Raw genomic sequence first — 27,522 nt, forward strand, 5'->3', positions numbered from 1 at the left:
TTTCAGCTCTAGATACTTCTTGTGCTATGGTGGCCACATCTGCTCCCAGAACTTGAGGTGAGGCTGCACCAGCACGGAGCAGAGTGGGACAATCACCTCCCCATCCTGCAGCTGCATTTAACATTCCCAGTTCAATCCAAAAATGTGATGGTTGAGGCACAGCTGAAATTTTTCTCTGCATACATTTGCTTGAGACTAATAGCTCTAAATGAATCTGAAACCAGGAACTTTGGCAAGTGGAATTACAAGCTCTAAGAGCACATGTGAGCTCTTCCCTGCACTAGGCTGGTTCATGGGAGGCCATGCCTTCCTCTTCCTCCTCCAGGCATTAGACAGGGGAGTCATGCTGGGGGAAGAACTGTGGGAAGCCTGGCTCCCTGCTCAAATCCCTCCTGGTTACAGGGAGAGCACCCTGTGACTGCTCATCAAAATGGCTCCAACCTCTGCACAAGGAGGTGTGAGGTACACTGGGCTGACCTCAAACTCCTCCTCTTCACCCTACAAGAATGTAAAGATATTCCTGCTGCTCCAGCTGTGCAGCTCACAAAGAAAAAAAAAAGATGCTACAAAAGATAAGACAAAGTTACAGCCACAAACCTTTCAGAAAAAGATATATAAACTGCAAGGAGACAGGAAACATAAGAAAACAAAATATACTTTATTAAAATTAAGCATGTTAGCACCTCAGTGTAACCTGGAGAAGTCAAACAGTCCAGCAGGTAACCAGTCCAGCAAGGCTGAATGGCTGAACATCCTGAAGTGCATCCCAATGGTAGAAAAAGTACCACGACTGTCACGACATGCACGTTCTCAACAAGCTCAGATGCACAACCAGCCTCGTTTGCAAGGAGGATGTTGTGCTGCCTACTGTCCTGATGGGAGCATCTAGAGCTGCTGGACCAATCACCTATGTTAGATCCCATGGTGGAGCAGTTATCTGCTTGTCCTACAGAAAAAAAAAAAAAAACCCAACAAACTCAAAACAACAAGCCAAACCAACCAAATGAAAAAGTTGCCGCTAACTCGACTCGCAGAGAAATCAGTATAGCACAGAGCTGGAGAGTTACATATCAGATTGGAGAATAAATTAAACTGAAGTAATGGGAAGGACTTAGTACACAGATAGACATGTAGTATCTTTACAGATGACCATCCAACTTGGCACACACGTTAATAAAAAATGACCCATGCATCACATAGCAGGCTGTGACAACCTGGAGCTGAACTGGCTTAGGATCTACAGAGAAACCTCCAGCTACAAAACCCCACCTTGCCCTTTTGTTCGGTTGTATACAGTGTTGAAGCTGACGGTTGTAAAGCTACATTAGCCAGTGTTACAAAGATTACATAATTTCAAACTAAAGATACTTTTTACATTTAGAAAATTCCTCTATAAAATTTAGTAAAAGTGACATCCCAGTCTGCTGAGTACAATGCATTCTGGTTCCAGAAGGATCTCACAGACCCAGAGAACACCTGGGAATTCTTCCCTCCAAGGTGAACATGGGCACATTGTGGTGAAGTGCCTTTTGCTCTCAAAAGTGCCTTTTGTTCTCAACATCCATCCTCATTGCCCATTGCCACAGGGCCATGCTGGGGTACCAGACACTCCCTTTCTCCTCCTCCTCCAAACTCCTGAGGGATCTGTTCCACCAGCCAGGCTGGATGTGCATAACCAAGCCACACCCGTGGCTTTGCCACCCTCACTCCACCCTCTTTCCAGCCAACTGATTTGGTTTCCTGTTGCAGAAAGTGAAGGGACTGATGCTGGCTAGAAACAGAAACTACACAACCATTCCACATAGATTTGTTACAATACTCTTAAATCTTGGTTTAGAACACACAAGCAAGATTTAGTACGGTCTTGCCTAATGTACAGATTATTAGTCATGCCAACTAGTTAAGGATTAGACAGGAGAGGTTTGCAACCACTGCGGGTAAAGTCACTGTTGTTTCATCCTGGTTCTCTGAACGAAAGCCAAGGATTAAAATTCCAATGTGTTACAAAGCCTCCATTTCATTAGAGGGAGTCTTAAACCAATGACATAAACTACAGCTGTTAAATGCCACCGTGCTCTTTGTACCAGACTGTGATCCTTAGTGGTGTCGAGAGCATCGAGACACCTGTAACCAATACACACACGCTGCAGAGAAAGGAGAAACTACACAGTACAAGAACACTCTTTAATCTGGGGCTTCTGTCACACTAGGAACGGCAGTCTTTTATGGCATCAGTAATTTACTGAAGAAACACATCACCCTGAGAGGGTTTCTAAAGCTTTCCTCCACTGAGCGAGGCTGAACACGACATCACCGACCATTCCTATGATGGGCACGGTGCCCACGGCAGTCGGACACGCCTTCTCCAGGGTAGTGTTGCTGTTACCTCACTTGACACAGAGCGAGTTTATTTGCTGAAAACTGATACCCTACGTCCACTTAGTGACGACTCGGGTCCCATCCACGCTGGGAGCAGCGCGTTCCGACACCGCACGCAGCGGGTTCGATGGGCCCGCTGTGAGGTGACACCGGAGATAATGTCGGGGCGATAGCGGGGCTGGGCACGGAGCCGGTCCGGTCCAGGCAGCGGGATCCGATGGCCTTGCCCAGCTGGGGGCTGCTGTGCTGCGGGCCGAGCCGGGTACCGAGGGGCCGCGGTCCATCCCATCCCTGCTCCGCCCGGCACCGCACCGAGGGCGGCGGGGGCTCCGGGATGGCGAGCCCCGCGCCGGGCCGGGCCCCGGCAGCCCTCAGAGGCCGTGGCGCTTGCGGGTGCCGGCGCTGGCGGCGTGGAGCAGCCGGTCCTTCTCGCGGATCTCCTCGCGGAGCTGGGCCTCGGCCAGGCGCAGGCGGCGGATGCTGCCCTTCATCTCCTTCATCTTCACCTCCAGCAGCGCGATGATGTCGCGCTGCTCGTTCAGCTTCCTCAGCAGCTCCTCCGACGTGGTGCCCGACGACAGCGAGTACGAGTGATCGGGGGGGCCGCCCTCCACCGGGATCTCCTCCCCCGCCGCCGCCGCCGCCGGTACCGGCACCGGCAGCCGCACGGGGCTGGGCCCGATGGTGGCGGCGGCCCCGAGCTCCACCTGCACCGTCAGGTCGATGGGCTTCACGTCCTCGGCCGCGCCCCCTGCAGGGGCCTCGCTGGCGGCCGCGGGGCCCGGCGGGGCGGCGGCGGCGGCGGCGGCGGCGGGGCGGGGGCGCCGGGCCCGCTGAGCCTTGCGCTCGTTGACGCCGCGCAGCGGGAAGATGGTGGGGACCCGCACCAGGTAGGACTTGCGGCCGCCCTGGAAGTGCTCGCTGCAGACGCGGTGGCCCGTGGTGGGCTGGAAGGTGCTGAAGCAGCCGCTGACGCCCGCTCGGGAGACGTTCTTGAGCCAGAGGCGCCGCAGCTCCTCGTCCTTGGGGAAGGTGTAGAAGTGCAGCGCCTTGTCGCGGTGCGAGTTGTTGTAGCAGCCCGGTACGCAGCAGGTGAAGCCCGGCATGGCCTCGCGGGGCGGGGGGACACCCGCGGCGAGCGGGGCGAGCGGCCCCGCCGAACTACAGCTCCCACAAGGCCCGGGCGGCCTCTCGCCGCCGCCGCCGCCGCCGCCCCGGAACTACGCGGACCACAATGCACCGCGCCGCCGGCGGAACTACCCGCCCCACACTGCGCCGCGGCCCCTCCCGGCGCGCGCGCACGTCTCGCGAGAGGCGGCGGGAGGCGCGAGGGGTGCGGCCGTTACCGGCTCCAACATGGCGGACGGGCGGACCCGGAGCAGGGCCGCGCTCAGGCGCAGCGGCCGCCACAACGCGCAGGCGGCGGCCCAGGTGCCCCCAAGGATCTGCGAGGGCGGGCGGGAGGGAGGGGAGGAAGAAAAGATAGAAGGGAGGAAAGGAGAGTCGCTATTGGGAGCGACCACCCCGTGGGAGTCGCCCGGCGCCGCCCTCCCGCCCGCTCTCGGTTTGAGACAGAAACGAGGCCTCTGGAGCAGGAGCGGAGGCCGCTCCCTCACCCGCGTTTGCCTTTAATCGTGGAAAATGGGCCGGAACCCCTGGCTGGGGCCGAGCCGCCCGCGGCTCGCGCTGTGCTCTGAGGCCGCTCAGAATTTGGTCCACAGGAGGGTTTTATTCTGGAGCCCACCTGGGTGACATCCCGAGCTGAATTGTCTCCCGTGCACGTGGGAAGTGCCACCGTTGTCAAAAAGCCAACATCAGCAATTTTTCTTTGGAATTTGTGAATACCAGCTTACCAGCTTGCTTAGCTTGTTATTAGAATATGGGTGGTGGATGCTTTTGATGTTGGGTCTTTCATAATGAAAATACTAGCTTTGAATTGCTTGTCTCGATTTCTGTCTAGACTGGACTGAGTGTAGAAAATCAGAGTAAATCTGTCAGAAGCACTTTGGCGACGCAGGGACTGGCAGTGTTCCCTGATCTCAGAAATGGCACACCACGGTTTATGCTCAAGAGAGTCATACAGAGCCGTAAGTGTCTTTTTTTTTTTTTTTTTTTTTTTTTTTTCAGAAGAATTGAGAACAGAAAGACAATGTTTTAGTAGAGTTGAGAAAAAAAAGAGCACGTTCCTTGGTAGCCCATTTTTCTTTCGCTGTTACACGGAACAGAAATCAGATATTGTTGTATGACTGATTTATATTACAGAGGAACCACTGCAAGGCACCTGAATACAACTGTGTGAGAGATCAGACCTTGCACACTGGTGAAATCATAGCTTTGAAAATCTTCTTAAAAACCTTCTTCACTTGGTCTTATCCTGGTGCTGCCTCTGGCAGTAGGATCAGGTGTGAGTTGCAGAGGCACATTCTGCTGCAGTGCAGGAGCCCCTGTGCTGCCATCTGTCACCACTGGCTTTGTCATTGCCAGCCTTCCCAGGAGCAGAACCCAAAGAGTTTTCACTAGGTCTTTATTTTAACCTGTTAGTAAATGTTGTTTACAGCCTATAGTGTAGACGTGACTCCCTGCTGCATTTTTGTGTTCTTGCTGTGTTGAATTGTGGAAAGGAAATGTTCTGGTTTTTTTGTAGAACCTCCAGTTTCACCACTGGCACCTCAGATATCTACCCATGAAGACACACAAGAAGTTCATTCAGAAGTCCCATCTAAGAGGGTTTCCAGCATGTAAGTAGGATTTTTTATAATTTGCACTTTTATTACACTGCCAGGTATAGCAGTTCCTGTGGTGAGATTGGGTAGCAGGACTTGTGTTTGATCAGAATTGCATCTTGTCAGGTGGAATTATCAGAAATGCCTCTCCAGCTTGGTTTGTTTTGGTAGGGGGGAGTTGCAGCTGTCAGATGTTGCTCCTGAGGACAGGATCACTGTATTCCACATGACAAAGAAGAGAAAGAAACTCAGCATTTCTGAATTTGAGAGAGCAGCAGAGAAACGACTTTCCCAGTACCAAGGTAGGGCTGCTGTCAAGAATTACCTTGATCACTGCTGCATTTGCTCTCAGCTGGTTCTCACCTGCTCAGCTCAGTTGTCAGGAGCTATCCAGTTGGGCAGTTGTAGGTTTGGAATTCACATTGCAGTATCTGGTGCAAAGAGGGTGATAGATAAAGTAAAAGCCCCCATCCTATAAAATTCAAAAGAAGCCTTTTTAAACCAAGTTCTAGGCTCTGCCATGACTGTATATAAACTTCTTGAGTACTTTTGCAATTTGGTGCTTTTTGAGTTTTGGTGTGTCTCCAGAGGAGCCTTCTCAGTTCTAGCAGCTGCATAGTTTCCATTGCAATTATATAAATTAATTATGAAGTTCTTTGTGAGCCAGAACAGGTTTGAGTTTCAGTTTCATCAAGGGTCTGGAATTGTTGTCTGTGTTTCTAAAGCTCCAGATGGGTTTGGGTTGGGTTGCTGAAGGGTGTTTGTGATCAAGGCCTAACATCTTGTTATCATTGTGGTAAAATTAAAATTATTAAGTCTGCCATACAGATTTAATATATGCCATGTTAAATTTTTGTTGATATAATTACTCTCTTACCCTTTCAGAAATTGCTTAGTAGATTTCTAATATGCAATTCTGAAATGTAGACAAGAAATAGTAAAGTGATCCCGTTATCTAATTCTGTTTGCACCAAAGTATGATATTTGAGGATTGTAGCATGACTGGCTCTGAAAAGAGGAAGATCCATTGGGGTGTTTCTGTAGCCAGTTATATAAAGAGTAATTTCTCAACTAAAGTGTAATCAACTTTTTCCAGCTCAGTCAGCGTTGGACAGCACAATTATGACTCGGTGAGTTTAACCTAAAATATCTTAACTTGTGGCTGTCCTAGGTATGATTACATCTGAAGGGGTGAAGAACAGTGCAGATACCTGGGTTCATGTTAAAAACCTGTGTTAGTGTTAGCAATAACACAGTCATCTCCCCCTCAGCTGATAGAATTTAAAGGTGTTGCACCACACACTTTTAGATTTTCACAAATTGTGGCTCTGCACTGTATGCCTGGGTTGGTTTAGCTTGTATTGCTACTATTGCTCCTCTTTTTACTTGACAGGATCATTCCTTTTTTTCCTTTCATTCTCATGCTTCCAGCAGTAAATCAGTATACAATGTACTTTAGAATAGTATCCCTGTTAATAGCTTTATCATATCATTTGCATCTGTGCAGTAGTTTCTGGACTTTAAAAGATTTTTGGTGAACTTACTTTCTGCTGTTGTCTGTGTACTCTGCTAATGACCTTGGCCAAAGTCAGCCCATTATTTCACCTTTATCACTGCAGCCTTTGCCTGGGCTGCCACCATGAGATGCTTTCTGGAGCTGCATTCTGTACTTCTGTCTTTGAACTCTCTGAACCCCCTTTTTTATCAGGTTGCCTGGAGAGAGGGACAGGAGGTCTTTGAGCATGGTCAGTCTTCAGGGTGCAAAACACCTACAGTGAGAAACATCTTTTCCTATGCTTTAGGTGTTTCTTAAAACAGTCACAGTGTGTTGGTAGCTGTACTTTGCTGAGAGTACTGATACTTAGTAGATTCTTAAACTTGTTGGGAAGTCCTCTTACCACCCCATTGTCATCTAGAGTATGTCTTTACTCTCAAACATGTATTTTCCCTCTTTTTTTTTGTTATTTAAGATTTTTTAAAATTTCCTACCCTTTTGTCAGTAGTGTTGCAGTGTCTCAGGGAGGCTGTAAAGCAGTCTGCTTCCTGATCTCTGTGATACATATCCTGATGTTGGGTGATAGTATGAAAATAAGCAATTCATTTAAAGACTGACAAAATCTTCAAGGGTTTTTGGGGGAAATTTCTCCTAGTTCTGTGAAATGTGTCACTGTTAGTGCCATCATGCCTGTGTTCTGGTTGATTTTGACAATTTCTTCCCTGTTTTTACAGATCCCTTCACATGTCTGTGGGTTCCTTGCTGGCCCCAGACACTGTTGAGAAGAGGGGTTTGCTCCGGAGGCCAAAAATCCGCAGGGCTGTTGACTTGCAAGAGTTTGAAGGCAGAGTGGAACAGAACATGCTGAAGAACAAAGGTTACTTTTGTGTTATTTCTCTTCTGGGAGGCAGGGCCTTACATTAAAGGGGCTTTTAGAAGCACTTGCTGAATCATGGTCTGTATTTTAGAATTTAAAATTTACTAATACATTCACAGAAATAGAATGGGATATGGGAAGCAAGATTAGAATGAGGTTCTGTCTCAGCAGTTCCTTTGATTCTATGCACTTAAATATGTGCTTTGCCCAGTTTGGTCATTTAAACCACAGGAATTGTCTGAGATCATCATCATCATCTGTGGGTACTGAGATCTCTGTTGGTTTGGGAGGCAGAATTGGGGTACAGAAGTGGGGTCATACAGTTTCAGTGTTTCATCTGTTGAGGAGGAGTAAAATTTGGTTGAATGGTTTAAATCGTGAATTACACAAGTCCTGATAGTAAAGTATGTCCCTATGACCATGAAGAGTTTTTTACATAAAATTTGTTCTAAAACTTTCTCAACAGGACAGAACTGTCTTGTGGACTCACCATCTGCATCTGGGATTCGGACAAGCATCCTGACAAGTGATGCAGAAATGATGATGAATAGCACAGAGCTCTTTGTTCAGCCCCAGCTGGATGAACAGAGCCAAAATAAATCTGTTCTTGAACCCCAACTGTCCAATTTGAAAACTTCAGCAGAGAGGAGCCTGATTTCTGATGCAGATCAAGAAGAAGCAAGACTGGAGGGCCTGGTGTCTGGTGTGAGCACAAATGAGAAAAGATACTCCAAGAGCTCAAGCCTTCATCATGAGCATGTTGACAGAATGACTCATATATCTCCACAAACCCCTGCAAAACAGCAAAAAGAAAAGCAAGATCATTCCCATCAGAGTAACCGAATGGCACAGATTTCTTTTACTGAAGAGGAGGAGGTTTGCAGTGAGTACTATGGTTTAAGGCTTAGGCTTAGCAGGTATTGTCTGAACTCACAGTGGTTGAGGTAGAAAGGGACCTCAAGGTTATTTTCTCCAACCCCTTTGCTCATAGGCCACATGGAGGAGGTTGTCCAGGACCCTGTCTATGTGGCTCTTATGAGTCCCCAAGGGTAATGGCTACAAACTCTTCCTCTTCTTCAAATGGAGCCTCCCATGTTCCAGTCGGTGCCAGTTGCCTTTTCTCCTGGCACTGGGCATCACTGGGAGGAGTCTGGCTCTGTCTGCCTTACACCCTGCCTTCAGACACCTGTGTCTATTGGAAGGATCTGCCCAAGCCTTCTCTAGGCTGAACAGTCCCAGCTCTCTCAGCCTTTCCTCCTGGGAGAGATGCTTTGGTCCTTTCAGTTGTGGTGGCCTTTGCTGGACTCCACTGTGTCCAACTCTCCTTTGTACTGAGACCCCAGAAGTGGGCACTCTAAATCGATCACAAAAAGTAAGGAGATAATATGTAGCACATGCAGAAAGACTTGGAAGGAGTCTCTGGAAATTCCTAGTCCAGACCTTCACTGTGGTATGGTTGCTTATCTGTCACAGCCAAACTCTCCATTGTTTCCAGGGCCTTAAAAATCTTAGGACAGAGGCAGTTGCCTCTCTGCTCACTCTGTATCACTGCTTTGTAATTCCCATTGCTTGCCAGTTTTTCTCTGGTACCTCTCCTTGGCATTCATTTCTCTGGCCTTGTCCTAGTTGTGTAAATGTTTTCCTCATACTGTTTGACCAGGCAAAAATTGTTTTGAAAGGACAAGGGAAGGAATCAACAGAAAAAGGTTAGTTGCTCAGAGGAGTTCCAGTGGCAGGCATCTTTAGGACAAAGGGATAGATAATGCAAAGTAGGGAGAATGTGGAATAGGGGACTAGATCAAATGAGAGGAAGATGAGGAGGAGTGAGCAGATCTTTAAGATGCTGGAGTCAGTAAGGCATTAATGTCAGACGTTAATGGTGACATAGTTCTTCTCTACCACAGGAGGCTGCTGGTGATGCTACTCCTCAGTGTCAACTGAAAAACAGTTGTAAGGATTTTTCCAACTGGTTTCTAAGGTTCAGTGCAAACTCCCTAAGGTTCTTGAAGTACACTTAAGTGTTTCTTGTGTGTCTTATCCGTCGGTTGTTTTTTTAATATATCAGGAAAGCTAAAGAAAATTCAAAAAGCTGCCAGGAGACACATTAATGATCTGTTCTAGGTGTTTATAGATGGAGCTCCTCTCTGTCCTCCACCAGTTGAAGTAAATATTTGGGATCCCCAGTCACTCTAAATATTTCCACCATATCTTTGAGAGAAGTTGTCTCCCATATAATTGAAGACCTAGAAATAAGTGAAACAGAAGAGATGATTAATACAGGGAATGTAGTGGAACAGGAAAGGATTTCCCAAGAGGGTAAGAAAGGGAATGTAGTATAATCTGATTTCAACAGTTTTTCAGGTGACTTGCAGATTATAAGAAGACTTAATTGTACAATAGATGCTGGAAATAATTTAATTCAAGTCATAGCAGAGAACTTGGACATTTCTAGACAAGCACTCTAAAAGTGGGCTGTGACTGGAAGTGGAATAAAGTTTTGGTAAAAACCTAAGAATATGTTTTAGCAGGTCTGTAATACTTCCCATAGGAAAGATGGAAAGTTGTCTCTTGTCAAGGAAGGAATACATGTGGCTAATCCAAGCTAGTTAATATTTCACTTCACTTTAGGCCCTGTGTTGATGTAGGCAGCCCAATATTCTGATTAGTGGAATTGATAAAACTGGTTTTTGCACCACCTTTGGGCACATTTCCTTGGGCTTGGAGGTCCCAAGGCCTTGCCACACTCGTACTTTTCAGAGTTAAAACTCCAGTTGCTGGAGAGGATGGTGAAAGTGCAGTTTGACAGCTTTTGGTTCTGGACTCAGCCAAGATTTCCAAATCCTTCAGCAAGTGACAGCATTGTGAGATTGTCCAGTTTTCTCAAAGTAATTACCTGTTTAGGTTTCTGCTTAACTGAAACATAGTAACAGATATGTGGGCTAGATACATAATATAAAGGATAAAGGAATACTTAAATAGTCAGTAGCTCAAGTTTTTAAACAGGAGCAAGTAATGTGTCTGTATATTTCTCATCCTACCTGCCAGAGGCTTGTCCCAGATGGTTAAAACCACTCTTGGCTTTCTTCTCTCTATAATGGAATATATCTCTTACGAAAATGTTTATTCAGAAAAACAGAGGAAATGAGAGGGAGAATCTGAGCACAAATTCCAGGTATTTTTAGATTTAAAGGAAAAGGAATTGGTCTTTTACACAATCACCAAAATTGAAAATGGCCATAGAGATGGCAGATCTGGAGGAGCTCTGCTTACTGTAAGTAAAATTCCTTCATCAGGATCTGATGTGCCTCTAATTAGGTGGCTGTGGAGGAAACACAGGAAAAGTTGGGCATTTCTCAGCTGTAAAAGGAAGTACATCTGCATGTTTTATTTACAGCTTATGGCTGGGTTTATTTATCACAAATTTTAGTGGTTAAACTGTGCTGGTGGTTGTTTGGGGGTTTTTTGTAGGTGAGATGTATGATAGAATTTCTTTTTTTAGCTGCAGAACATGGTGCAAATGCTGGATATTCTGAACATTTGGAGAAAAAACTGTCTGAAAAAGCAGAATTGCAGATAACTGCAGCAGAAGACAAGAGAGGTGAAACAGAAATGGCTCCTTCAGCAGGAAAGGAACTGGCAGAAGGCAGCGTTGGAGGCCAGGGCTCTCCCAGAGCTGGTGAGGACACCTCTAATGCTGACAGCTCTCTGTAGTGCCAGAGTGCTCTCATGCTGCATGGCTGGCATCAGTGCTCAAAGAGGCTCCTTTGTTCACTTCCTTTGTTAACTTCCTTTGTTTTCTGGAATCTGGGCTTATTACTGAGGAAATATCAAACCAGTTTTGTAATTTTAAGATGTAACTCTGCATTTTATTTAAAGGGAAACCAAAATTGTACTGGCAGTAGTGTTTAGAAATGTATAGTTACAGCAGGTATCTTTGACTAAAATTTACTGGTGGAAGTTCCAGAATCAGGCAAAGCTGTTTGTTTCAGAGCTTTTTTTCCCCCCTGTTTTGGAAATCTAGAACATGTAATTACCAGAGGCATTGGAGCTGAAAGTCTGGGCAGGCACTCTCATGCCTTTTCTTCATTTAACAAACCTGAGATGACTCCAGTAAATGAAACTGATGAACAAGAAGGTGAACCACAGGACCAGGCTATCATGCTAGAGTTGAATACTTCAGTGGAAGAGCCTGCTGAGGATGAAGTTGAACACCCTGCAAGTCAAGGTAAGGAAGCTGCTCAGCATTTCTGTTAACATTGTTTCTCTCCTGATCACACTTGTTAAGAAGTTCAAGAGTGAAGTTAAAGAAAATGCAGGTTAAACTTGGAGGAAACTGCTGTGGGTTCATAGAGGAGGACAGGTGGGATGCTGGTAACAGGAGCCTTGCCTGGAGGGAGTTAGGACAATCTACCAACAGGGAGAAGTTGATAGTCTGGCCCTTGTAAGGGTCTGTAGCTCAGCTTATCCCTTTGTTAAGGAGAATTTGCCAGTGGCTTAGCAAGATGACAGAGGTTGTAGACTTTGAAATTCTCTTTGTGGGGACACAGCCAGAGCACAGACAGTGTGACCAGGCCCAGGCATGTGGGGAGCTGGCTGGGTTTCTGTCAGCTGTGGCAGCACTGCCTGCTCCAGGAGCTCTGCAAAGACACATCAGTTTCTCATGTACTTTTTTCCCAGAGGTTTCCATGAAGACTCCTGCGTTTGTCCGTGTTCCAGCCTCCAACCTCCTGCTGTCAACACCACGTGTTACAAAACCTGCTGCTCCCAGGTAAGCCTAAGCCACATCCAGCAGTGGCCTGGCAGTGGGGCTGGGGGCAGAGCAGAGCCCAGCTTTGCCAGCTGCTCTGGCAGCTGCCACAGGGACTGAGCAGTGCTGCAGTCTTGGGTTCTTTCACTGCTGTAGCAGCTGAGTGAAGAGGGAATTGTGTGAATGTCAGACTCTTCCAAAGTAGGTCTGATACCTTAAGGCTTTGCAATGAATGTTCTTGTAATATTTTCTTGGGCTGAAGGTCAAAACTTTTCCTAGAATTTTTTCAATTGGTAAGCCACTCTGGAGCCGTAGACTCCAGTGTGGGATGCAGAGGCCCTTGCAGAAGCAGGGGAATTGTGGATGGCAGGACACTGTCTAAGTGGAATTACATACTTACATTGAGTGCAGAAGCCTGAAGCTGTGTGCAGTTGCCATGTGCTGAGTAAAAGGAAGCTCTCCTAGAGGCAGAGTTGTCCTCTGCATTACTCCAAATTATAGTTAACACCTGCACCCTCTTGACTAGAAATTTGGTGAAGCTGTATGCTTCATCAGAACCACTAGTGGTGGGTCCTAGAGAACAGGAGGAATTTTCTAGCTCATGACTTCAAAGCAGTAAGCAAGAATAAAATTTTTGTGCCCATGTATGGGTAGACTGGAGAGAGTCAAGTGATCCACACACTCTCTCTGGGGATTTTGCATGTGTTAGCCTGAGGTTCTAGGTTTTTTCTGTTGTTTTCCAATTATATACTGAGTGGATCCCTGGATTTCACTTAACTCTTCCATATTGCAATTTTTCCTATTTTACAATGGAACACAATTGTAATTTCCTTTAGGATGTACAGTCTTATTTAAGGGGGCAGAGGGCAGGGAACCTTACAACCCACAAAAAAACCCCCAGTTGAAGTTCTTAATAGTGTTGAATGATTCCCTGCAGAGCAGCCTCCCCTGTCCACAGGTGCAGAGGTGACCTGAAGTGCCTCAGATTATGTGCACTACTGGAAAGGGAATACTGCAAGAATGCTGTGGAAACTGCAGTTATGTATTGGAGAGAACTCCAGTTTGCTGACAGTGTGTTACATGAGCACTCTGAAATCAAGGGAACTTGAGCCTGGATTGCTTCTCTCAAGGCCACATTGTCACATGAACTGTTTGCAAACTTCCTGTGTGGGCATGAGAGTTTTGAAGAATTGGGAGGGAAAAAGAATGAAGAGTTCAAGGTAGTTCTTGTCCCACCCAGTTCAGCTTAGGGTTTCTCTGAACTCAGCCTGGTGTTTGCTCTCTGCCTCTCCCTTGTTCATTCAATGTGTGAATTTTCAGTTTCCCTCAAAGGTCTCCCCTGCAGCAGCTGCAGCCCAAGGTAATTTCAAAGAGATTGGGAACATCCCAGAGGAAACCACGTGAGCCTCAAATACCAAGGAGTTTGATAAAGGAGGCATTCAGACATTTTGCTAAAATGCCAGTGACTACAGAAACATACAAAATTGTTGAAAAATGGTATGTAGCAACAAACTGTTCTTTCCATTATTTTTAGTGTTGAGGCTTTTTCCTGTCTTTTCTCTTCTGAAGTAATAATTCTGCTGACAAGCTGACAGCCCCTCTCTCTTCATTTGGAAAGAGTTCTGGGAGGCCTGATAAAAATGGGCAGAAATGGGCAAAGTGCAGCCTTGCAGGAGCACCTGGGTTTTGTCCCAATAAATTGTATCAGTCAGAGTCTTGTCATTATCAATTTCCATGGGCAGAATGGCTCTGGACAAGGGTCACAGTGAGGGTGTGCAGTGTTCCATTGGAATCCAGGTTTATCAACTTTTTGAATCCTTAGACCTTGTAACATTCACAAGTAAAATCTGTGTATTGTTTGAACAGTGTCACTGCAGCAGCCACTATGTGACCCTCAGTGCTGATTTCTCTGTCACTGGTGTCAGCCCCTGTTCCTGCATGTGTGGGAAGTTTGGGAAGGGTTCTGGTTATCAGATGTGCAGCTGTTTCACATCTGTCTTGGCAGGGAAATTCCAGGGAGCCTGGGCTGAGAAGCCAAGCTTTGTCTGTGGGCTGGAGAGTTTCTTCTCCCCCAGCTTTCCCTGGCAGGATGTGATCTGCACAATGAGCAGCTCTAGTGCAGCTTTCCCTGCAGAAGTGAGTGAGTAGTTGGTGTTCACATGCTCTACAGTCTGATTTGATTCTCCCCCTCAGCTCTGAGAGATACTTCCAGCAGCTGAGTGATGATCTGGAAGCTTACACCCACCATGCAGGGAGGAAGACAGTGGAGGCAGCTGACTTGGAAGTCCTCATGAGAAGGTAATGGAAGGGTTGTTACTAACCTGCAGTAGTGTTTGGTGGTGCTTTGGTAGCCCAGTAACAGCTGGTTGTTGCCAGAATGTGCACCAGCAGTGTTTACACAGTAAGTGGGATCTGGTATTTACTCTGTGTGAGGCCACTGCAGTTCCAGGAGGCATCCCTGGACTTGGGTTTCACCACTTGGTGATGGTGGAGGGGCAAGAGGAAGTAGGGAGGGGTTGTGAGTGCAAGCACTCATCTGAGGAACCAGAAGGAGAGGGATTTGTGTAAGGGTGAAGCACTAATGTCTGGGAAATGTGTAGAAAAAGTAGAGAAATGCTAAGAGGGAAGTTGGGCTGCACTGTTTGCATCCTCAAGGGATCTCTTTGCTAAAATAATCTACAACTGACATTTTCACATGTTTTCTGCTGTCTGTTCTGGTAACCTGCTCTTCCAAACAAAACACACCTCTTCCTGCTGCTGCACAAGCTGATCCTTGGGATCTAAACTGATAGCTCCTCTCCAGAGCAGGAGAAGGAGCCCCCAGCTAGCAGTTAGCATCTGCTAACAGTGACATTCCTGGACAACAGCCTGGAAGAGCTCCTCTCAGAGCTGCTACACTGGTGTTCTGTCCTCTGGACACTTGCAGCTGCCCCATCTCCTGTCTGAATTTACTTTGTTCTATGACCAAAACACATGGAATTTATTCTTGGCTTGGAAGCCCTCTGTAGAACTCAGTGGGGCCTGAAGCAACCACCAGTTTTCATTTAAAGTTGTGACTCTGGGTTGTTGTTCTTAATCTCCACTGGAAGAACTTCAAATGTGATGTTAAAGTCACTTGGGAGATAGTACAGGGCACAGCTGATGACACTTTGCATGTGTCACCAAGGCTTTACATGGGCCTCTTAGGTGAGTTGGTGCTGATGCTTAAAAAGAGTAACCTGTTGCTGTCCTGATCCAGAGATTTCATTTTCCCACCTGACAGGCCAGGAGGCACGATGGGTTGGTTGTCCTGGTTTGAAAATTCTGTGTACTAGTTGTTTCACCCGTTTCTAGATGTCTTTATGCCTTTTACTGCCTTATAAAGAGATCAGTAATTGTTGCTGGCTCATGCATAAGAACAGCATTTCTGTTCCTTCCACACAGAAAGTGTGAATAAATGTTTCACTTTTTTTCTTTCTACAAAACTGGGAGATGCTGATTTTTTCAGGCCAGTCAGCTCAATGGTTTACAGGAAAACTCCATGGCCTACACAGTTGGCAAATGCCAACCACCTCTGAGTTGTGACTTTAAAAAAATCTGAGTACTGAGCTATTTCCTTCTGTCACATCATTCTGTGCATGTCTTCAAAGGGTAGAATTTATCCCATGGTAGGTGGATTGTGAATTTAAAAAGCAATGAGCCTCTACTTTGATCCTGATCAATATAGATGAATATCCCCACGGTAAACAGTGGGAAGCTCAGTGGGAAGCTGTTGTGCAGGAACCCTCTGGGTCTGTCTGCTCTGCTGTGTGGGCAATCCTGGCATTGCACCATGCACAGGAGCTGAGAAGCTGCCTGCAAGCACCAGTCTGGAGCTGTTTGTCACAAGCAACCAGAGCATTTCAGCTTTAAAATACAAAACCATCCCTGCAAGAAAACTTTGCTATGCAATGGGAACACATTTGACTAACAGCTCTTGTTTGTTGTGTGCTCTGTTTGGCCAAAGGCAGGGGCTGGTGACAGACAGGACACCTCTGACCGTGCTGATAGAGCGTCACTTCCCTCTGCAGTACCGGAAAATGCTGATTCCAGTTGCAGTGAGTGGAAATAAAGTCATCTCCAGCAAGTGAAGGTGCAGGGGTGGCCCCTCTGGGTGGGAAGGTGGCCTGCTCCCCTCCCAGGGGCTGGCTGTGGTTGTTCCATGGCCCTGCTCCAGGTGATGCTTTTCCAAACCAGTCAGAGAGTGACTCCTGGCTGTTCTGAGTGGAGGCAGGTTGTGCTGTGTCCACCACACCACCCTGCTGGGTCTCATCTGCCTTTGTTACAAGTCATTTGACTATCCCTATTTTTGTATGTTACCTTTGAATATTTGTACAGCTATGATAAATAAAATGTTGTATGCATTTTGTGTGATGCCAGTGCTGCTTATGCCAGTGAGTTGAGAGGCTCCTGCATTGTGTTGTTCAAAATGTTGGTGCTTTTCATACCAACCAGGTGTCTGTTTGACACACCTGTGTGCTTTCTGTGGCTCTGCTCCCAGTGCCCCTTTGTTTTCCACTGGTGTTGCTGTACAGACACTTGGTGCATGTGCTCCTCACACATGGAAACAAAACAAAACTTCTGTGTGTGATTGTACTGCTTCCAGGGAGCCTAAACCACAGTAGGAATGAGATCTGACACAGCAAAGGGTGCCAAGGAGTGTGACTTTGTAGAACAGTTCAGAAGCTGGGAAATAATGATGCCTGTCACATGTACCAGTTTCAGAGGGATGGAGATGGATATTGAGCCTCCTCTTCAGTGTCCTTCTGTGGAGTCAGTGTGATAGGAGTTGTTTCTCTCCATCCTGAGGCTGTCCTAAATCCTGCTGCAAGTGTGGATCCTCTCTCTGGATTATGCTGTGTGTGTAGTATATCTTCTCAAACAGCCAAATGGCACAATTTGTAGGGGCTGCTGGAAATCCAACCCAGTTCTTAACTGCAGGAGCTGGAAGTTAAACAGGTTTTGCACAAGACTAAAGGACATAATGGCCAATAGAGTTAAAATCTCTTCAGCAGGCAATGCCAATCCAAAGGGCAGACGTTTTTCAAGGATTTTTTTAAACATAATTCCATTAATACATTAAGAGCATTTTTTTGCTGATACAGTGTGACTGAAGTGTTGGAAAGTAAGGAGTCCTTTGAGAAGCTCTGCTGGGAGCAGCGTCTGCACGTCCTGCAGGGATGGGATTCCCTTCTCCAGTGGGTGTCAGGTCACTTTCTTCTCACAGGAAAGTGTAGATTCCCAAGGGGAGCAATGGAAGGAGACAGTGCTTTGCACCTGGTGCTTGTCATTGGGTTTGGATGTTCCATGGGAATTCCTCAACTCACTGGAGCCTTTTCCTTAGACTGGATGTTTTCCAAACAGTTGATAGCTCTTTGGCAGTCTGGAGTCCCAGAGTTTGTAACTTTTTGTATGAAACTGGCTTGTATGGATATGGAAATATATGTAATTATATATGTAGCCTAAATATATCAAGTCTAAATATATAACTATATAAATATTCTCTCAGGGAAGGGAGGATCATTCTGTCACGAGCACCTGTAGCTTCAGTTCAGATGCAGAGAAAGCAGCTCTTGCCTTAAGCAGGTCTCCATTTGTTCCGACAGTCATGGCTTTGGAATGATGACAGGGCCTGTTTATTGCTATGGAGACACGGAAAAAGAATGGAAACATGGAATTACGTGTGTCATATATACAGACGAATGAACTCATACTATAAGTCCGCTCAAGGATCTTGTTTTTCTTCCTGCTGGCTGTAGCTTCACAGCAGGAGTTCAGTTTTTGTCGTGTAATCTCAAGACATAATTGTGTTAAAAATATAAATACATACACAGACTGTATAGCCATCTGGGTCCAGCTGAGAGCCAGAGGAGCAGGAGCGGGTCCGCCGCGGTCCCTGCGCTGCCGCAGCCCCGAGGCCGCCATGGCGCACAGCGCGCTCCGTTTACCCGTCGCCACGGCAACGACCACGCCCGCAGGACCCCCTCGCGCGGTGCCATAGCTGCCCACGCAGCGCCTGACGCGCGGGCACCGCGCGGCGGCCGAAACCGGCCCGTGAGCGGAGGCGGCCGGCGGGCGCCTGCAAGCGCTGGGCGGCCCTTGGGTTCCGCGCTGTCGCGGAGCACGCTGGGAATGGGAGTCTCCTACCCTACGGAACTGATGGGAGCAGAGCGGAACGGGGACACGGTTCCCAGCGTGCAGCGCGCCGAAGGGGGGGACGGGGCTTTGCGTGCTCCGCCTCTCGGGAGTTGTAGTCTCGGCGAAAGGCAGGGCCGAGCGGGCGGGCGTGACTGGGACTGCGCTTCCCGTCGGGCGGCGCGGCCCCATTGTGGGCACGCTCGCAGCCCATTGGCTGCCGGCCGCGGCTGGGCCTCGCTCCCCGCCCGCTGACACAAAGCGGCTCCAAGATGGCGGAGGCGGGCGCGGGGAGCCCGCACGGCGGGGACTCGGCGCCGCCGGGACCGCCCGAGGAGCAGGAGCTGAGCCGGCGCCTCCGCCGCCTCTACCCCGCCGTCAATCAGGACGAGACGCCGCTGCCGCGTTCCTGGAGCCCCAAGGACAAGTACAACTACATCGGCCTCTCGCAGGGCAACCTGCGCGTCCACTACAAAGGTGCCGGGCTGGGGCGGCGGCGCCGGGTTCGGCCTCGGCCCGGAGCGGGGCGGCCCCGGTGTGGCTCTCGGCCCGGCCGCTCCGCGGGCCCGCCGGGCGCGGGCTGAGCCGGCAGCAGCCCCGGGGCAGCGGCGCCGTGAGGGACGCGGGGCGGGGGGCGCCTGCCCGGGCCGGGAGCGGAGGCGCTGGGGGCCGGGGGCTCTCCCCGGCCGAGTGTGTGGCCTTATATAACGCTGTGCAGTGCCGCTCGCCCGGGCCGGTGCAGCCAGACCGGCTGTTTACTCTGTCATCCTGCTTAAAACCCGGCTGAGGGCTCGGATGGCCCCGACGCGCTGCGGAACTGGGGCTTTGGCTCCTCGGGTTTACACCGAATAGCTGCTCACAGACTTGTAGTGCGATGTTTTCCTTGCTCGCTATTGGAGCTGTTCTCCCTACCCACCCAGCGGAGAGCTGATTATTCCTTTTCCTGCCTGGCTAGTAAACACTGATGTCATTCCCCTCTTGTGTAATCATTTTTGTCTTCTGTCTGTGTACATTGGTCTTCAGATTATGTCTGTGGGGAGGGGGAGAGGTGGTACTGAGAGTCTTTCTCAAAAACTTCGTAGTGAAAACAAAGGGAAAACTGAAATGCTTGTGCTGTAGGAATCATTCTTGGTGGCAGTGCAGAGTTGTATATGCAGGTTCTCTGGAAAGTGTGCTTTAAATGGCTGGCTCCGTGTAGAAACAGATCCCTGCTGGCTTCAGATAGCGAGGCTTTAGATCAGGACGTGTGAGAGGCCAGACCCCCTCAGTATTTATATTTCTGTTCTTTCTTAGGTCACGGTAAAAATCACAAAGATGCTGCCTCGGTCAGGGCCACTCACCCCATCCCTGCAGCCTGTGGCATTTATTACTTTGAAGTGAAGATCGTCAGTAAAGGTAGAGATGGGTAAGTGCCTGGTTGCAGCTCAGGGGCTGGGGATGTGTGCCTGGCAGCCCTGCTGGACTCTGGCCTCCTTTCCCGAAGGGTGCGAGGTCCCGTGGCTGCTGGGTGCAGCAGGCAGGCTCAGCACGGGCAGGTTTGTCCTCATGAATGGATGGAAATGAGGGGGAATGCCCTGGAAGCAGAGGCACTGGCACGGCTGTGCCCTGAGCTCTTGGAGATGGGCACTTGTAAAGAGTTCAGGAAACTGGAGGTCTCTGGTGCAGGATGAATTAAAATAGGTTTTCTTCTTGCTGGCAAGGTCTGGGCACTGTGATTTCTGGAATGAAGTGAAGCAGAAGGGAGGAACCTTGAGGTTAATTTTGGACTGCTGCAGTGGTGGTGCTTTAGTGAGGAGACTGGAGCACTGGGGAAAGCAATAAAGGGGAATTTCTTACAAGGTCTGGTGTTCTCTTGTTAATGTGGATTTAATTTTTACTTTTTATGAAGGTGTCAGTCTGCTCTGTGTGGATGGCCCTGGCATTGTTCCCTGTTAAAGGATGGATATGGCAGGAATATTATCTGGAAGGGAAAGTTACACAGGAGGAGGGATTTGGGTAATTAATTAATCCAATCCTTCAAGTGTGACATTTGAACTCTGACCAGTTTAAGGGTTGTGGGGAAGGGCAGCAGATGATCCAACTAAAAACCAAATGAAAGTGACAACTTGTTACAGTTGATTTTTTTTGCTGTCGTTGTTGAAGTGATAAGTGGCCTACTTGTAAAGGAGCTTGTGAAGGATCTCGGGTTGTGCTGCATTTAGGCCCTTGATAATTACTAGGTTATCTGCAAAGGTGCATGCTGGGCTGAATTCCTTATAAATGCAGGGAAAGGACCATCCTTACTCCTTCATTTCACTGACCTGGCTATTAAGTCCTTGTCTGTTTTGAAACACTGCCCTTGATTAGTTTATGTAACTGCTAAAACTGAAATAATTTGCAGTGAGCTTCAAGACAGTTTTCCAAAGAAATCACATTACAAAAGGTCACTGAACAGCATTTAATCCTTACAGCAGTCTAGATATCAATCTTAAAGAGAGATAACAGAATTTTCTGCTTGTTTTCCAAGGTCAGTTTTTTTCTGTATTAATGATCTGTTGTTTTTATTGTATTCTGTAATTACAGTGACCTTCCAGGAATAAGTCCAAAGAGACAGGTCCATGTGTGTTAACACAACAGCCTGAACAGGAGCTGCTGATAGCTCTGATCTGAGGTCAGGGCAGTGGTGAGGCTTTGAGAGCCTCTCTGATGTCTCAGCCATTCCTGTGCCTTGTTTTTCTTTTGCTGGTAGAGACAGATCCAACTTTTATCTCACACAGGGTGGTGCTGGGGATTTGTGGTTGTGAATTTCCACTGTAGCTGCTGCCTGGCTGTCACTTGAGAAGGTGCTTTTGTGTATCTCACCTTTAATAGTTTGAATTGTTCCTGCTGGAGGCTCAGTGTGTTGTACCAGTGAACTGTGGCAGAGATCTCTCCTGAGGAGGCTCCCCAGTGTTTATTCCATCATGGTAACTTCAGTTTAAAGGATTAAAGGTCTAGACATCCAAAGTAAGGATTGAGGCAATGAAGTTTTCAAGCAGTGTAAGTGGCAAAGCCTGTCCCTAGAAACAACACTGGGAGCCCTTCAGCAAGGGGAGAGGAATCCTTCTGAGCTCATTTTCAGAATGGCTATTTCAGCCTCTGCCCTAGAGCTGGTTATTTGACTTCTGTATGAGGTAGTGAGGTAAGGATGTGAAGTTATTCTCTGTGTATCTCTTCCTGGAGTTTGTGATGGCATTTCACATTTAGGTTTAAAATGTGAGTGATTTTGTTTTGAAACAAGACTTGCTCAAGAAAGGCTTTGGTGAAGTGAATTTCAGTAAGTGTTGAGAAGTCTAATTTTACTCAAAGCTGTTTCTCTGTGCTCAGCATTATTAGTTTAGGGCTCTGCACTGTGGTTAGGTACTGACACTTGCTAATAAACAACAGAAGCTGAGGTTTCAGATAAGAAATGGGATAGAAGCTCCCAGTGGCTCTCATTGGAGAAGTAAGAATCCCAAAGCTCACACAATTGCTTTTTGCAGCCTACCAAGGGATGTTGTCTGTGTGTGACATGCTCTGATAAGAGGCTTGAATTGGCATCAGGCAGTGCCATTTTGGATTGGTGATCTCACTGTGGGAGAGAAACCTGAGCTATGGAGATGACTCAGTTGTCAGGACCACCTTTTTAACTTCTACCCTGTTTTTCATTGGACTGAGGGGATTTAAAACCACTATGCTCTGGTTCTCTCCTGTTTTCTCCCTCCACATCATATCCTAGCAGTCAGAACACACATCCCTGCCTCCCCCTGTTTTCCAGGCTGAGAACTTCTGTGCTGACCCCAGAGCCAGCACAGGGAAAGAGGGAAGGAGTGATTGCAGGAGCACAGACACAAGCTGATTTGCCCTGCCACAGTTGGTAGAAAAACTTCTTTTGGATTGCCTTGTCTCCCCAGAAAGGTGCTTTTGTTAAAAGAAGCAAGCAAAATGATTTATGAAAACTCTGCCATCGTTGGACTTTTCTGCCTCAGCATTAGTAAAATCATTTCCTGGTGGATATTTCAAAGCAAGTACAACATCCAAAAAATTCCATTTGGTGCATGTAAAAAACTTTTAAAATTGATCAGTTTTTCTTACCTTTGGATCTTCCACTGCTCATGAGATGAAACCACAGTCCTTTGAGAGGGACAAGCATGATTCAAACTTACTTTTTGTAGATGGTGGCTGTTTTTTATCCTGATGGATTTAGTCTTAATTAATAAGAGGCCACATTTATTTGGTGGGTTTGGTTTTTGTGTGGTTTTGTTTTGTTTTGTTTCTGGGAGAGGGGAGACTGTCAGGATACCATTCAAAAATTGTCTTGACAAGGTTTCTAGGTAACATGGAACAAATCAGATCTGTCTGTAGGTTGATCTGTTGCTACTTCTTGAGGGGGGAGATCTCCAAGGTTCTTATCCTCAGTGAGCAGAGGAGAACTCAGTTTGCAGTCTCCAGTCCCAGCCCTCTTGTCACCTCCTTGTCTGTGCTGAGCACGCAGGGAGTGGTTCCACAGCATTTTAGGTGATACATGTTAGGGCTGTGGGATTCTGCCCTCTGCCCTTGCATTTGTTGCATGTTTCTACTCCTCCTCTCATGCAGACAGACTGCTACCCTGTCCTATGGTGAGCTGGTTGAGGGAAATAACTAGTGGAAAGCTGGCCAGAAAATAATGGATGATGATTTCATCTATTGCCATCACTGTCAGAATTTGGTTGGGGTTTTTTTCTTTTTTTTTTTTTTTGGTCTTTAAATTGAGGACTACTTTTCAGGGTTCCTTGTATTAATTGAAGGAGAATCAATAAAGGCATGGCCTGAGCTGGGAGCAGCAACCCTCAGTTCCATTCCAAGTGTTGTTGAGCAGTTTTAAGATATGCTGGTGGTTAATTCCTGAGCTATTGTGTGCTTGTCTTCTGAGTGTTGTCAACTGGAACAAAAGGACAAGAGGCAGTGGGTCACAAGTTGTGGCAAGGGAAATGCCAGCTGGACATGAGAGAATTTTTCTTTGTGGAAATGGTTGTGCACCCAAACAGGATGCCTGAAGAGGCACTGGCATCTCCCTCATCAAATTTGCCTGGGGGAGCCTTCAGTCTGCTGACTGACAGTTTCAGAGTTACTTATGCTTTGGGCAGAAGGATGAAGAAAGAATGTCCCAAGGTCCCTTCCTGTCCAGACCTCTCTGTAAATCTGTGGATGGCTTGCTTCCAGCATTCCTCAGATGAGCAGATTGGCAGAAATGCCTGTGACTCCTCTGTTCCTGAGCTGCCACAAATAACTCAGGCTTTTATCCTGGTGCTGTTCGTAGCAGTTCAACCTTAGCTGTGTTTGAAGCACTGAACTCTTGTCCTCTCTCCCTCCAGTATGAGGTTCTGTTTGGTTGTGATTTGTCAGCACATCTCACAGCCTCTGTTTCCCCACTGCATGATCTCTGCTTGGTAAACAGGAACAGGGAGAGACTCATCAGGGAAGGGCAGCCAACCCACAACTTAGAGGCTGTTGTGACTCAGAAGGACAAGTCATCCTTCTTGTCCTCTTTATGCTGGGGCCAGGTGAGCTGTCTGTGGGTGACAGTGTGTGTTCCTGACCACCAGTTTGCTTTCTGGACTGGTTTTACCTCCCCCAGCCACGTGCTGGGTTGTGATGGAGTGTGACTGGGGAGGACATTCCAGAGGCCAACCCTGATGATGCATGGGTTCTGAATCCTGGCAGAAGTCACCTGTCCTACTGCTTCCTCTCCATTTCTGAGCTGCTTCTGGAACAAACAGCCCAGCAGCCTGTGGATTGCCTTTGCTGTCTTTTCTGGGCATGGTTTGGTCTTGGACAGCTGCTTACTCATACTTTGGTGTGCTGGCATCCTGACCTCTCTGGTGGGGACACAGCCACTGCCTGCCCATAGTGACTCTGTGCAAACACAGCAAGTGTGCTCTGTGGGCAGAGGAGGTGCCAGGGGGCCCAGCCCCCCATACCAGGGCAGCCCAGTGACTTCATCAGGACTTTGATCCATCCCAGGAAACATCTCAGTATGGCTTTTCTTTTTGCCATAATGTGTTTTTGTGTGCCAGCACTAGTGACTGTGTCATGAGCTCGATTGTACTCAGTGTCTTTTTGCTGGATCAGTACTTGAAACAGGGATTTCTGCATTAGATTGAGACCCAGAAAAGCAGGAGAGGGAAGCTGGAAAGACAGAAGCCACAGGGAATGCTGGTATCCTTCCAGCACCATTCCACAGTTGCTTTGATCTGTGCAGCCTGTTGTCCAGAGATGTTGGTCAGCACTAGCTTAGGTTGAGGACAGTTTTCTGGGAGAGGGAGAAAAGAGTTCTTTGAGGAGGGTGGCTGAAGAGCTACTCAAGCTCAGTCCATACCATAGTTTATTTAAAATCTTCCTTTAGCTTTCATACACAAGTACACCATAAGCTAGACTTAAAAATAGCTTAGTTTCTCTCTGACTGAAAAAGAAAAATAAAGGTCAGATGTGTTGGTTGGTTGCAGTCTGTACATTAGTAACAAATCATCTGCCCCTTTTCCTTGCTTATGTTTCTCCTTGCCAACTTTCCATTTCTCCTCAGCATATGGTGAGTGTGATGGCTCTGTGAAAAGCCTTTTGCTCGTGTTCTCTAATGGGTTCCAGATGCTGACAGAGGCCTGTCCATGGAGAGCTCTGACAGCATTGCCTGCCTGTGCTCAGACACCTTGGAGTGCCCTGCCTGTCTGGATGTGCAGGGAGGGATAAGGGATATTCTATAGGAACTGAGGATTTTTTGTGTGATTCCTGATTTGTCACTGGTAAGCCTGTAAATAATTTATTTCCTCCCCCCTTTTTATTTTTTTTTTCCATCCTGATTTCCAAGAACCCAAAACCAGCACAGAGAGGGGGTTGTTCTGATTGCAGGTAGGTCTGCTTGTTTGAATTTATGCTGTTCTGCAGACACTCATTTAAATGACCCAACACATAAATAAAGCCCCCAAGTAGATTCCATAAACAGTTCCTGCCTTGTTCCCATTTGCAGATTTCCCAAGCAAGTCCTGCTTGCTCAGCTACCAACTGTGCCTTGGTGTTCTCAGGTGTAGACTCATTTTCTGCAGAGGTTTCATGTCAATTGATGACACCTCATACAAGTTGTTATTTCTTTGTCATTGTTCTGCTACACTCTTCCAAAAGGGAGTAATATTGAGAGCAGTGTAATTTTCAGTGTAAAGGAGTCATGAGGTTGAAATATCTGATTTGCAGTTGACAGCTTTTTAAATTCCTTTCTGGAAATTTAAACAAATATTTTATAGCAGGATCATGGGCCATCCATTGTAATAGTTGAGTATCAATTTATCATTAAAATAATTGGTGAAATAAGGCAATGTAGTAGAAGCAGTGATGGTGATAATGTTACTTTTCCACTTGTGATGTGTGGATTTAGGTATGTCTGAGGTCTGAGATTTCCTAGATTTCAGACTGTGATAATTATTTTTTGTTGTTGTTGGGTTTTTTTTTTTGTTGTTGTTCAGCTTCTTAGGAAATTTTGCACAGTAAAGAAGAAAAATTTCAGGAAGGGGTTATTTTTATTTGGTTAAATTTTTGTCCCCCCTCCCTCTGCTATATCTGAGTATCTGTTATAGAAAGGTAAGAATGTGACAAAAACAAACTCTAGCAAAATCAATGTCTTTAGAATATGTGTAAAACATTACTATGCTCAGTTCTTCAGAACATGTTTGCAGTTAAATCATAGAATAATGGGAGCTAATTATTTACATATTCTAAGCTTGCAGATGTAAGGAATTCTGTATAATAATTACATTTTGTAAGTTGGGTAACTTTTATATAGGGAAAACCTTTTTATTTCACTCGAGAAGCCTTGAAATGATGAACTGCTGAAGAATTTATCATCCAGTGTAAAGCTTTGACTCTTTTTCTTCAGCTCTCCACTGCAGCTGAATTGTGTTAATTGTGTTATATCAATTCTGTGATGAGATTCATTTTTTAAACTGATTTTCTAGCAATGAGATTTACATTGTACATGTGATATAAGATTGAATCCCTGTTTCCACACAACAGTCTGCCTGCTTGTTTACAAGTTCTTTGTAGTGATGCTCTGGTCCACATGAAGCCTTTGTCCCTTGTTGTGGAGATGTCAGTGTGTAAAGATCTGTGAGTTCAGTACTCACAGCCCCAGCTCTGACTCTCTGCTGCTGTTTAAAGAGAAAGTGTTCTTATTTCTCTCTGAAAGCTTCAGGTGTTACTTTTTCTCTGAGATCTTTTCCTCATAATTAATCCCCCCTCCAGATCTTATGTAAATATTGCAGTTACTTCTTTCTGTAATTTCATTGATTATTAGCAGGTAAATGCTCCTTTCTTAAGAATTGTTACCCATGCAGCCTAAGCAGAGGAAATTAGCCTATAAGGATGTGAGAATGCCCCTTAAGAGACAGCTGGCTGGTGATGGAGTGTTTTCTTCTGATTTGGTATTGCATTTGTATTGTTCCCTCTGTTTTTCAGAGAGGAAGAAACAGGGACTCAAGGTGCATTTTGAATCTCTCTGTTATGATGGACTGAAATGCAAGATTAGTCACCAGAATGAAACAGTCTTTAAATGACTTGACCTCTTTTGGATGCCTTTCTGTTAGACATTTGTGGTAACTCTTAACATATTTTTTACTGTTTTCTAGGCTTTGTTTATGGCAGAAAAAATGTTCTATTACTTAGACTGGCAATCAAACAATTTTAAGTCCATTCAGTCGTGGAAACCTGTTTAACTTCCCTAATATATTTTCAGTGACTATGAGCAGTGTGTTTGGAAGTGAGGTTGTTAATCAGCAGGACAACCTGAACAAAAATCCTACTTATTCTCTTGGGTGTAACCAGAATAAATAATCAGAGAAAGAGTATCAGTAATGCTTTGTGCTGTTCCCAGACTTTAGGCACCATTTGCCACTGAGATGGTTTGTGTGTGAACTTTGTTGGATATCAGCTGACTTGGAGAATGAGTCAGCTGCCAAGAGTGAAAAAAATAATAAATTGGTGGGACACCTTTGCTTCATCTACATTTGCATTTGACCACAGGGTTTGGGGTTCTGTTGGATGTGGTGATGCTTGGGGTAGCAGATGGAGAAACTGGTTATTCTTGACAGATTTTAGTGGTGATTTTACCCTGGTGGTGCTTGGGTTG

General features: G+C 46.6%; 3 protein-coding genes and 1 long non-coding RNA gene across 8 annotated transcripts in view; 2 read left to right on the top strand and 2 right to left on the bottom strand.

The window, feature by feature from the left end:
• Window positions 1–639: 639 nt before the first annotated feature.
• On the bottom strand, window positions 640–3,485 carry THAP11 (THAP domain containing 11; the record flags this gene model as incomplete). Its single annotated transcript, XM_079316394.1, has 1 exon — window positions 640–3,485. The coding sequence occupies one exon, from the start codon at window positions 3,483–3,485 to the stop codon at window positions 2,751–2,753; it is 735 nt and encodes a 244-aa protein (XP_079172520.1). The 3' UTR covers window positions 640–2,750.
• CENPT (centromere protein T) lies at window positions 3,322–16,601 on the top strand (the record flags this gene model as incomplete). 3 transcript variants are annotated; one of them, XM_079316367.1, is made up of 13 exons in its annotated part: window positions 3,322–3,460; window positions 4,340–4,466; window positions 5,024–5,117; window positions 5,274–5,404; window positions 6,199–6,232; window positions 7,332–7,474; window positions 7,941–8,357; window positions 10,974–11,150; window positions 11,496–11,699; window positions 12,152–12,242; window positions 13,542–13,718; window positions 14,415–14,519; window positions 16,207–16,427. In XM_079316367.1, 12 exons carry the CDS (start codon window positions 4,442–4,444, stop codon window positions 16,328–16,330), a joined length of 1,722 nt encoding a protein of 573 aa, XP_079172493.1. In that variant the 3' UTR covers window positions 16,331–16,427. The 3 variants fall into 3 exon arrangements, with proteins under 3 accessions (XP_079172493.1, XP_079172492.1, XP_079172491.1); XM_079316366.1 differs by lacking the exon at window positions 3,322–3,460 and adding an exon at window positions 3,484–3,810 and having other exon boundaries at window positions 13,554–13,718; window positions 16,207–16,601; XM_079316365.1 differs by lacking the exon at window positions 3,322–3,460 and adding an exon at window positions 3,484–3,810.
• Window positions 6,251–18,121, bottom strand: LOC306807107. Its single transcript, XR_013775630.1, has 3 exons — window positions 18,070–18,121; window positions 17,778–17,881; window positions 6,251–6,815 (listed from the first exon to the last, which is right to left on the bottom strand). It is a non-coding gene; the product is annotated as an uncharacterized lncRNA (long non-coding RNA).
• Window positions 18,122–18,428: 307 nt separating this feature from the next.
• Window positions 18,429–27,522, top strand: part of RANBP10 (RAN binding protein 10) — a 67,998-nt gene continuing 58,904 nt past the window's right edge. The window contains exons 1-2 of one of the 3 annotated variants that reach the window (XM_079316371.1): window positions 18,429–18,851; window positions 19,668–19,779. In XM_079316371.1, coding sequence (XP_079172497.1) covers window positions 18,647–18,851; window positions 19,668–19,779 — 317 coding nt within the window. In that variant the 5' untranslated portion in view covers window positions 18,429–18,646. The remainder of the gene's footprint in view (window positions 18,852–19,667; window positions 19,780–27,522) is intronic. The other 2 variants (XM_079316370.1, XM_079316372.1) reach the window with 2 other exon arrangements.

Source organism: Erithacus rubecula, assembly GCF_903797595.1.
Source record: "Erithacus rubecula genome assembly, chromosome: 12".
Taxonomy (NCBI): domain Eukaryota; kingdom Metazoa; phylum Chordata; class Aves; order Passeriformes; family Muscicapidae; genus Erithacus; species Erithacus rubecula.